The sequence below is a fragment of the Dicentrarchus labrax genome, unplaced genomic scaffold (assembly GCF_905237075.1).
Source record: "Dicentrarchus labrax unplaced genomic scaffold, dlabrax2021, whole genome shotgun sequence".
NCBI classification, from domain to species: Eukaryota; Metazoa; Chordata; class Actinopteri; family Moronidae; genus Dicentrarchus; species Dicentrarchus labrax.
Genome location: NW_026136705.1, coordinates 7662248 through 7673990, shown reverse-complemented (window position 1 = coordinate 7673990; position 11743 = coordinate 7662248). Strand labels below are relative to the sequence as shown.

The following is an 11743-nucleotide window of genomic DNA, read 5'->3' as shown; positions in this document are numbered from 1 at the left end:
TATTGAGCATGGTGCATACTATCCATATTGTACAGGTTAGAAATATATATATACATATATCTCCTTATATCTTAAGAGATGTATGCACATGCTTGTATTTTTTTACAGGTTGATTATTTACTGAAAGGTGTAAAATTGTGTAAAAACAGAGTTTAAAATGAGTAAAAAAAGGACATTTATAAATAGGAGACGTGAGTGAGGCCTCAGGATTACAATATGCAGTAGATTTTTGACTTATATCTTTAATATTAGGATTCGTCCTCTACCATTTGTCCCCAATAAAGTCAATCTGCTGACCTCTGGTGGTTGACTTCAGGATGGCCTGTGGGAATGTGCAAAAATAGTACATTTGAACAACAAAATACATATACTACCATAATAATTTGAGATTAATCAGGATAGTTTTTTAAGGTGTAAACTATTTAACAATACTGATTGATGAATAATGATTGTGCATTATGCTGGTGGAATCATGTGGCTTATAGTACCTTGGATGAAGACCTTTTTTTTCTAGAAACCTCCATGCTGTAAGCTTGACAATAAGGCTAAAAATAAATTAATTTTAGTCAGAAAAAACACATGCACATTTCACCATCTCTCTTTTAATTGAAAATATTATACAAAGTATTTTCCATGAACATAAATATGAATATGCACATTAATGTCCACAGTTTAGGCCTAATGTATACAGAAAGTTTGGCCACCAGTTTGTCCACAGTAGTTCTACAATCCATCATAACTGACTGACAGTGAGCACTTCTTTAGTCAGGAAACATTTACTATTTATAAAGTCTGCTCATCTGCTCTTATACATTACTGTATAAAAATAAAGGCTTGTCGAATACATTTTAATGTTCATAATGTACACTTTTTAAATGACCCATCCGTAGCTGTAAAGACGCTGCAGTAAGTTCTACCCATTCACTTTCAACTTCCCACAGGAAATCTTTCCATTTTGCTGCGATGTATTAAAAACAATACAAATCTCAACAAAGCTTCCACATACCGTACAGCTAACTTTTGTTTTGCTGCCACTGTCCTTTCAGCTTGAGTCAGACAGATGACAATGAGATTGTAAAGGATGCAAAACAACAAACATGTGCTCCAGTGTACTGACAATACAGCAGAAAAGATAGTATTATCACTATCATTATACATACAGTATATATTTTTTCTTTTCTTTTCCAAATCCAAAAGATATTCAAAAAGGCCTTTGTCAGTCTGTCCAGGGTTTCGCAGGCTTCTTTGGGATTGCTGCGGCCTAAAATTTCTGATTTCACGACAGCTTTTCTAAAAAACTGCAATGCATCTCGTGATGTTTTTAGGCAGTTTTTCTCATTAATTCAATTAAAAATTCAAAGCAACTTGTTGCAGTGGAATTTAATTTCCATTTTATGTCTCAAACCTGCAGGAAACTACACTGATTGGTCAAATCTGTCCAAAAGTTGGATTGGACAATATTGTGGGGTCACGCAGAATTGTGTTAATTGTAGCTTTTGCAACTTCCTGGATGGACTTTTTATAGAAAAACTTATTTGATACAGATCACTTTGAACCATTTAGTGTATTCATTTGGGTACATTCTGACTCTGAAACAAGATCGTAAACCCCATGCACTGCCAACAACAGTCAGATGCTGGTAGGTTGCAGGACCATGTAGTAAAACCTCACAATTAACCACAACACACTAGAATGACGTCACTGTGTGTGGTGGTTAATTGTGATTTGTTTTCTGCGATAAAGATGTTTTGAGTGTACAAACTAAGCTTACATTGTAAGCAAGGTCAGAATCCCAGTGACTGAGTGGAGCAGTCTCTCAGAGAGGAGGGCCTCTGTGTCATGTATCATCAGCCAGCAGTTGTTCTCATTCCTAAATACTAACTGAACAAAGACCACAGCACTGAAATACATGAATCCTGTTTTGAAATTCTAAATATGCCCAAATATTTAGATTTTAAATGGAAAGTAGCTGTGAGTCAAAGTCCAGTCCTTATTTGGTTCAGTAGTTATATTTAATACAATACTCTGTAGGTTGTTTTGAATTTACAAATGTACTCCCCCAACTTTAAATTTCATACAAGCAGATGGTAGAAGATCACTAACTAGGCACCTAAGAGTCTTCACATTGATTTAGAGCAGGGGTCTCCAACTTTGTGAGAGTGAGGGCTCCCTAAGAATGGTCGTTAAATTGATGCTTTCGATAGAATAACACAGCAGTGTAGTCATTCCCATATACAGGGTTGAACAATTCCATTTGGAATCGTGGGGAAGGTATGGTATGAAGGAACTTACGAGAGATCGATTAATATGAACTAAGAGTAAAATGAATTGATAGATCATGAAAATGTAAAAGCCCAACTCAGAGAAAGAGCACCTAATAAAGGCTAGTCTCAATAGACTTCATGAATTCATAAAAACATCAGTAATATATTTAAATGTTTTGACACAATAGAACCCACTTATACATTCCCAGTGACTGGAACCAGTTGCAAAGGTTGCTAAAACTGCACACCTTTATAGCATTATCCTCCTTCAGTAACTCAGTACATGCGTTAGTTTCTGATCACTGCACCTGCAGTGCTATGATTGAGATTTAGATTACAGAACATGCTCTGTGGGCACCTCATATGCTACTCACAGGCTACCAGGTTGGAGACCCCTGATTTAGAGAAAATCTATACCTGTTCCCATTACCACTTCCTGGCAGTGTCAATCAAATGTGAAAGAATGTTTAAGCTCTAAAAAAAACCCTAAAGCCTTTCTCTTTTGGCAGTGAACCAGAATGCTTCCATGTCCATTTAAACCCCTGCTGACCTACACTAGAAAACAAACCACAGCATATAAAGAGAGCATGTAGAAGTAATGAAGTGTTACATACTGTATATCTTTGGTTCCGTATCCAGTATTGCAGGCAGACCTGTATCATACAGCATGTTCCATACAGGCTGTGGCCAACAATATGCTACGTCACACATTTAACAGAAAATAAATACCATATTTACAATTTCAACGCTGCAGGCAACTTTAAATTATTACAACTCAAGTGTGGATGTATTAGCACAGTCGCCATACTGCAGTTCTGAACAGTGCTCAGTATTATAAGAAGCTTTTGCAAATCTGTGTTTAAAGAATTGAGTCTAAGAGCATTTTATAAGCTGAACCACAGACAGAAGTAAAGCCAAAACAAGGATTAGAATACTTTATCATACGTATAATGTTGTCTTATCTTTCTTTCCATAAGTCTGCTGCAGCAATATACTCATTAATACAACGTCACATCCCTTTGAGCAACATTCTCTCCTCCGAACAGTGCTGATATAATGTGCTTAAACCTATTTTGGTCTTGATAATTCCTCCCTTAGGTAGTTTTTAAGTAAAGGTGATGGAAATACCGCAGACCTGCACAACCTTCCACTTAGTTAATCTGTGTATTCATCTGTGGGACACTGTTTACTTTGTGGAATTAGTATGGCAGGAGGAAAAATATATATAATACACCATTTAAAAGCTAAATTTAAAAAAAAAAAAATATAGATAAATAGAAAAGAGGATACTGAACAAATGTATGAAAATCGTATCTATACATAGAATGTATACAGTGCATACAGAATATAAAAGACATAAGTATACTTAGAGCAAGTAAACAGTCTATGTCTGAAAGTCTTGCCATGAAAGCTTCTTGGCGCGAAAGCAAGCGTCAATACGTGAATTTGACCTTTTGATCTACTGGAATTCTTTGCTAAATAGTAATTAAAGCGTTCCCTTTAAAAAACAAATCATCAGCTGACCCTTTTTGAGAGTGTGAAGGGGCAGTAACTCCACTGTTTTGCCAGCGCTGTCAGCTGTTAGACCAGAGATCCGGCCTGGTTCTGTGCAGGCACCATGATGGGCACCCCTCCCATGCGGGTGATGTTGGAAGCCGTGACTGTGGAGGTGGGCAGCGGTGGCGGGGAGGGAGTGGCCTGGAGCTGCAGCTGAGGCTGGCCGTAGGTCTGCGGCAGCGCCTGAGCCTGGGGCAGCTGGGTGTAGCGCTCCGGTCTGGGTAGGGAGCTCCCGTTGGTGCTGGCCTCTGAGGAGATGGGCTGTCCACGCGGCAGGGTGGTGTTGTTGTTGTAGCTGTAGTGGGTGGGGGTGGAGGCACCATGGTGGCGGGATGGCCGATAGCCGGCGGTGCTGCCCGTGGCAGTGATGATGGAGGCAGTGTCTGAGGGGGGGCGCTGGGGGTACTGCTGCAGGTGGTGGTGGTTGTTGTGGTGGTGGTGGTGGTGGGAGAGCTCTTTGTGGTGTGGGCTGGAGGCGATGGAGGACAGGGTGCCGTTCTTGGAAATGATATCTGAACCCATGCCGCTCTTAGCCCAGGACACACGTTTGGGAGCCTGAGCGTCCTCCCTGGAGGTAGACAGGACACAGTCAGGTTACAAAGCCAGACTGTGTGACATTTAAAAGAAGGAATAACTGGTTCCTCCATTTACAGCAAACAGTTGAATTCATAAGTTAACTCAATACACTCAGTTCTGCTGCTACACTGATTGATCAGTAGTCTTTGGTGGTTTAAGTTAGCTTATGTTAGCAAACTTACATGTTACATATACAGTATGAGATTTTAAATATTAATATAGCAGCAAACAGCTATTCTCTATGTAAAGATACAGTGGGGTCATGGTGTCACACTCCCTCTGCCTGTGTACAGCTCAGTAGAACGACTGAAACTGTTCTTATCATCTACATTGGTGAATTAAGTGAACAGTGGAAAGACTAACAAAGACATGTTTTAGTGAGTTTTATTGTTCTGGTCTGAGATGCTGGTGCTCTAGATCTAGTGAATTTCTAAATATATAACCTTTAATAAAAATAGATTTTTGTATAACAGATATCCCCAAGGCAGTTCTTGATGACTCTTCTCTACTTGTAAGTTAAGTTATCCTTTATTAATCCCAGTAGGGAAATTCATTACCTGCATTTGACCCATCCTAATATTAGGAGCAGTGCACTGCAACAAAAAGGAATCTCAAGAAAGTAAAAAAGGCTTGTTTCTGGGAAATGAGACTTATTTTTTGGCTAAAAAGAAAAATAATCTTGTCAAGCATGTTTTGCGTTAGTAGAGTAATCTGGTTTTAAGAAAATATTTCTTACTTTGTCTTAATAAGATATCACAGTTAATATTGAGCTAGATTTAACCAGTAACAACAATGGTTTGCATAAGGTCCCAGCAGAGGAACAAGATTATTTTCCTTGTTTTAAGAGTAAGACCACTTGTATAACTTGTTTAACAGAAAGTCGTCTTGTCTCAGTGTTGGAAATGAAGCAGCTGTTTTAGTTACTTAGTAATTAGTTTTTCATTGTTTTAATGAAAAATGCTAAAAATAAGACAGTCACTTACTTTTATTCTGCTGTTTCTAGAAACTGTCTTATTGGAAGATTTAGTTTGATTAAAAAGGTACAAATGATTACATTCAGCTTAATAAAGTGAGTAAAGTGAGTTTCAATTGCTTGTAATAAGCACAACTTGCTTACATATTTAACATTTCTGGCCTTGCAAGCATAAGGAAAACATGCAAACTCCACACAGAAAGGCCCTGTCCTAGCTGGGATTTGAACCCCAGCTTAGTAAAAGTTATATAGTCTTGCTTTAAACTGTCCCATATACACCGATCAGCCATAACATTGTGAGCATAGATGAAGTGAATAACACTGATTATTTGGTTATCATGGCACATGATATAATAATAATTTAAATAATTTAAATAATCAGATTAACTGATAATGAAAATAATTGTTAATTGCAGCCCTAGGTGGCAGGGGCAGATCTAGAGAAAGATTCATGGGGTATCCAGATAGTGGCATGGAGACTATGGGGGTGGCAGAAATATATGCTGATTTAATCACAAACAATCATCAGTCCTTTTGACTGAGCAGAGAATAAAGTTCATGTAAACAACTTTTAATCATAGCACATTTTGTAAATGCTGCTACAATGGCTACTTGGAGGTGAGCCACTTGAACTCACTTGATTTCGTTGGCCATGTCGTCCTCATTGTCTCGCCGCCTCTTCACCAGGAAAAAGAGGCAGAGGAGGAGGAGGAAGATGAAGCCCACCACTGAGCCCACTGTGGCGCCGGCAATCATCCCCACATTGGTGGCTACAGGAGGAGTTATGGGACACATAGTGATTACATGTCACCAAAGCACGCATACGTCTTTGTCTGTTACTCAAAGGTTGTAAATGAGTCTGTATGACAGAAAGAACAGGAAATGTTGGTGTTACATGGTGGTTGCTTGTGCTGTTGTGTGCTACGTACATGTGACGATCTCCAGGTTGATGAGGCAGGTCTCCGCTCCGGCCGAGTTGCTGGCTGTGCACTCGTACTTCCCTGACATGTTACGGCTCAGGTTGTTCAGGTTCAGAGTGCCGGTCTTCTCGTCTAAAATAGCAGAGAATGAACACATTTTGCCTCTTTATGTGGCATTTGTTGTGTACAGGTTTCAGAATGCAGGCATTGCACATTTTAGGCATTGTATTATCTCAACTGGCTTGAAAAATATAGTGCATATAGTTGCTGTAAATTTAAAAAAGAATCTCTCCAGGGGAGCATGTCCCCGGAATCCCCTAGGTTTGGACTAACCCAATATCTGGCTCCGCCCCCTGTACACATGACAACAGAAAAATCAGACTTCAGATGCACCCGTTAATTGACATATTAGACTTTGGGCACTATGAATATTTGACATTTTATGTGTAATTATACTCTTCAGATGACGAGTTATCGTTTTCATTACCTGTGATAATGAATTACTACACAACAGACAAGGCAAGAAAAGTCTGTTAAAAACAGCTCCGGACCGCATAATACAAAAAAACATTTAGTTGGAGGAGCAAATCTCACAAGAACCTTCCCAATGAAAAAATGAGAAAGCATTTCTGGCTGACAGTATCTGCTAAAGTGAGGTCTGCGCTAAGTTGAACAAGGATCCGGATGCTCTGGGTGTGCAGTTCTGGAGCACTTTTGGAGATGAATGAACCAAATCAGAAAAAAATGATCTAAAATCAAAAACTGGGTTACAGTACACTTCCAGAAACATGAAAGGTAATATGGAACAATGTAATATGTCTAAGAATGGTGACAATGGTATAAAACAATATACTGCTGCTCAGGACATATCGCTCTAATCACATAAAAGCTCTCCACACAATCACATTGGATTATATCCTCAGAGTCCAAAGTTGCTCTTGAATCCCAAAGTTACAATAACACTAAACAATATCTGAAATGATTGATATCTTAAACATGTTCATAAAATACCAGACCTTTTTCACAGCAGCCTTTTTGATATGAAATAGTAGGGCAAACACAGGTGTTACCAATGGTACTGATTAAGATTCTGTTCCATTCAGGTCAAACAGAGTCAGGGTGCTGCAGATGTGCATGTTGGGTCACTGGACAGGCTCTGCTACACTAAATGGAACTGAACCTTAATTAGTATCATTGGTAACACCTGTGTTTACCTTACACTGTAAAATCTGACAAGTTGATCTTACTCAAAAAAAGGTCTATGAAACCAAGTGCCTTGAAAAAGATATGTGAATAGAACAATTAGTCTTAAGTTATGTTTACTCAATATCTACTTCTTATGCATACTTAAATTTAGTTGTACTTGCTTAATTTTGTGAAGTTGTTACAACTTAAAAATGGCAAGTGAAATTAACTTTTTCATGTACTATTTCATGCTGTGAAAAATGTATCTTGTTCACCATCACACAGGTTTCTAGAATGAGAATAATGCAGAAACTCAGGTGAGTCTTTCCTTGTTCAGCAACTCTAGCAACACACGCAGGTACATACATCTTACTTATAAGTGAATAATAATAATAATCTGTTTCTGATTATCCACTTACTGAGCATGGGTGAGAAGAAGACCTCATTGGTGGGACTGGTTTTCTTCCACCTGTACAGAGGAATGGGCTTCCCAGTGCTGGATGTGCATGTCAGAGTCACATTTCCCTTCAGCACCGGCTTCCCCGACATAGAGCACTTAGGAACAGCAGGAGGGACTGAGAGGAGAGGATTACAAAATCTTTATTTTGTTAGATTACACAACAAAATATATGTAATTCACTCAATAATATTTCATAGTCAAGCTGTATGTATGAAGTGAAGTAAATGTCTTTTTACCCTTCACGTCCAGGCTGAGCTCAGCAGTGAGGCCCGGAACACCAGGGATGATGATCTGGCAGAGGTAGCGTCCTGAGTCGGACTCCTGGGTGTTGTTGATGTACAGCGACACATCGCGCGAGGGCATGCTGCTGGTGAAACCAACGCGGCCCTTGAACTGGGGGCTGCCCACGCTCATGAAGTCTTTGGTGTAGGAGATGATCTGGACAAGAGAGAAGACAGGTCAGGAACAAGTATTTGTCCATATTTGTGAACGACGGAAGAAGCAGTTTCATTGACATCCACATCAGTACGATTGCATTGGTGGTTATCCTGGGTCAAAAGAATCAGAGGGATTTTTAAGCCTAATGTAACCCACGTGTAGTTAACAGAATACTCAAATACATTTAGGACCAGTGTCTAGGTTCGTAGGAGGAGTTGAAAGAAAATGACAGACACAATAAGCAACCGGAGCCACAGGGTACTTTAACTTCAAATGTGAATGTATTGAAAGTTGTATAATGAAAAAATAACAAAAGCTCCTTTCTAAACCAGGACTCTGGAACACAAATAGTTTCACAGTGTTTTAGAGTACAAATTAACATAAAACACCTGAGAAATATAATACTCAACGCAGTTCAAATCCACAAAGAAATGTCTTTGGTATGGAATAGAGTTCAGGATTAATAAAGTTCAGGATTCCTTTGATCCACTCAAGTTCCAGTTTAGTTAGTTGTCGTCCGTTCAGCTAGCTTTAGTCAGATAGTCAGTTTCAGTTTCAAAGTGCTTTAGTTCTGTCAAAAGTCATATGGTAAGGCGTGAAGTTGTCAAATGATGAGGAATGAAGGCCGGGATGGTCTCCTCCTCTGGACAAAGGTGGTTCCAACTCCTTGGAATAAGGAGGGGATCTGGTTCAGTACTGGCTCGCCATCTCCTGCCTCAAGGAGAATTCAAAATCCAAATCTAAGGGTATCTCCAGTGAATCTCAAAAACCTAGCCAAGACTCTGCCAAAAGCATTTAACTCCTGGCACACAGATCATAGAATCCCCTCTTCCACTCCTCCTATGTGTCGTCTCAAGGTTGCCTTAATTTAATTTATCCACGTTCTTTTTTGTTTCAGCTTTACGAGTTTATAACTAACTCGTCTGCTTGTGTTGTCGCTTTGACTGCGCTGCCGAACTTCAACCTGGAGGGGTGGGACTTAATTCCCCTCTCCAATCAGATGTCTGTATTGACTAATACAGCCAGTAAGAATCAAGGCTAAGCAACCTTACTTTGACTGACACATTTCTTAGCAAACAGAAAGTAAGAATGAGAATAAAACAAAACTTATAGTATCTATTTATCTACTGGGTTACACTAACATGTCTTGTAAAATTGTAATGATTCCACCAAATGTTCGAGAAATTGCAGAGTAAACTGAGTAACGTGGAACACACTTTGTTCCCCACAGATAAAGTCTTCTCATAGAATCATGTACTGCACATTTGTGTTCCACTTCCATTTACCTAGGCTTAAAAGACATTGAAAGGATTCTTCCAAAATGGAATGTGATATAATGCAACGTGGTGCTGGAACACGAGGCAGGAACACACTTGCCGTTGAATTCTGATGTTTCGGCATGTAACAGGAAGTTGTCTTAACTTCCATGTTCCTTTTCTGGTTGGAGTCCCACCCTGAACACATGCAAAAATTCCGTCATACTCATAGCACCACCTACTGGAAACAGGAAGTAAGCCTCGTATGGCAATCATAATCTGATTTACGTGACATTCGCACATTGTGAGGGGCTTCCTCTTCCTTCCTGAGTCTGAAAGCTAGTCAAAGTTGATTAAAGCTGGATTTAAAAACCTGATAAAATTACTGTCAAACTCCAGAGCTGATTGAGTCACTACCACCTTATTGCGTGGTGGCCAATTAGGTGCGTTGTGAGACGTATGTAGCTGAGGTGAGGGGATAGAGTGGTGTGTATGATTGAGGGCTTTAAACTTTATCGCTCCTGATGAGCAGGTTGGCACCTTGAATGCCAGCCTCTGTACATGAAAGTGACAAATGTTGTGAAGCGTTGGTCCAGTGGTTCCCAACATGAGAGTCAGGACCCCCCTGGTGGGGGTCACCAAAGCTTCACTGGGGATTGCGAGGCCTTCTATTAAGGGGTGTAAGAAAACTTAAAAAAATACACAGTAGGCCTGTATCTCATCGTCCAGCATTAAAAAAGTATGCAGTTATACCAACCAGACAGCTTATAGAACAACCATCAGGGAGAAGTAAACATTGAAATTGTCAAAAAAGAAGAATATAAGATGAAATATCCATAAAATATAGAATTTAGTTAGGGGTTGGCAGTTTAGTCAATGATATAATAACTATTACAAATAGGGGTGCCTTAAGGGAAAATGTTAGGAACCACTGCATTAGACCATAAAAGTACAAAACACCCATATGGCCCACAGTAAAAGCAGGACAAAACAAGACTGAACTGTTTTTTTCAATTCTCAGCTTTGTCAGAAGTTAGCTGCTGGGCTGCATACCCTGCGGATGGCTGTGCATCACTGCAACACAGTAAACTCTCTACAGAGATTGTGGCAACTCGGTTTGGCTTTGAGGTAGTGAGAGCTTGTTCTTTTTATTCATCTTTTTGGATACAAATGACAGTAAAGCAGAGTGAGAGTGAGTTGTTGGATGGCTGTCCAGGCATATATATATATATATATATATATATATATATATTTATTTTAAAAAAGCCTCATTTTTAATCAACTGTGTCTTTCCCAGCTCTCTGGATTCTCTGTTCCTCTGTTTTCTCTTTGATTGTGATCCTCTTTGGTTCATCCATCTGCACAGCCCAATAATCTGACCCAGGCCAGGTCTCTAGATAATGCGTAAAAAAACCAATACAATGCAGGGTCGAGGAGGGGGCTGTTCAGCCGGGCTTGTTACGCAAATCCCCCCTGGTTCATTTCATTTCGATGATTTCATAAATGATCTTATTTGGAAAACACATTTATCTTAATTCAATTAAAGTGTGTGTTTTCCCCAAAGCAGAAAAACACTTGCAGTAAAGACGTGATACAGTACTTGTATGAAAGCTTTAAGCCTTTTTTGTCTTGGATTAATTTCTAAGGGTTTACAAAAGAAGAGCTTTGCCAGATTAACAGTATAAAAACAGGAAAACATCCTTCATTACTGTAATCCCTGATATCATAACCACAGCAGGCAACATAAAAAGCTTTCACTACCAGGCTGTAGATATTATATTGGATATGGAGCCAGATTTGAAAAAATATCACATATGACTGTCTTACTCCTATTGGCTTCCTTACCAGCTGGGTTTGGTTGGAGACAAAGTTCCAGAGGATGGTGTTGGTGCTCAGGTCAATGTTTGGATCTGTGCTGTACGTGGCCCTCAGGACAGCCATATTACCCTTGATCACATCCATACTGGTTTGAGGCATCTGGATTTGGGCCCATATTCCTGGATGCAGGAAGAAGAAAGAGAAAAAGGAAAACAACGATATTTTTTTAAATCAATGCAGATCTGTATTCACTCATTTGCATTTCATATTATGTCGTTACTCATCTCAGTTGCGAC

General features: G+C 39.4%; 1 protein-coding gene across 1 annotated transcript in view; it reads right to left on the bottom strand.

The window, feature by feature from the left end:
* Positions 1–586: 586 nt before the first annotated feature.
* Positions 587–11743, bottom strand: part of esama (endothelial cell adhesion molecule a) — a 65997-nt gene continuing 54840 nt past the window's right edge. The window contains exons 2-7 of the mRNA XM_051401602.1: positions 11475–11626; positions 8172–8373; positions 7895–8050; positions 6300–6422; positions 6008–6140; positions 587–4389 (exon numbers count right to left, since the gene is read on the bottom strand). Coding sequence (XP_051257562.1) covers positions 3846–4389; positions 6008–6140; positions 6300–6422; positions 7895–8050; positions 8172–8373; positions 11475–11626 — 1310 coding nt within the window. The 3' untranslated portion in view covers positions 587–3845. The remainder of the gene's footprint in view (positions 4390–6007; positions 6141–6299; positions 6423–7894; positions 8051–8171; positions 8374–11474; positions 11627–11743) is intronic.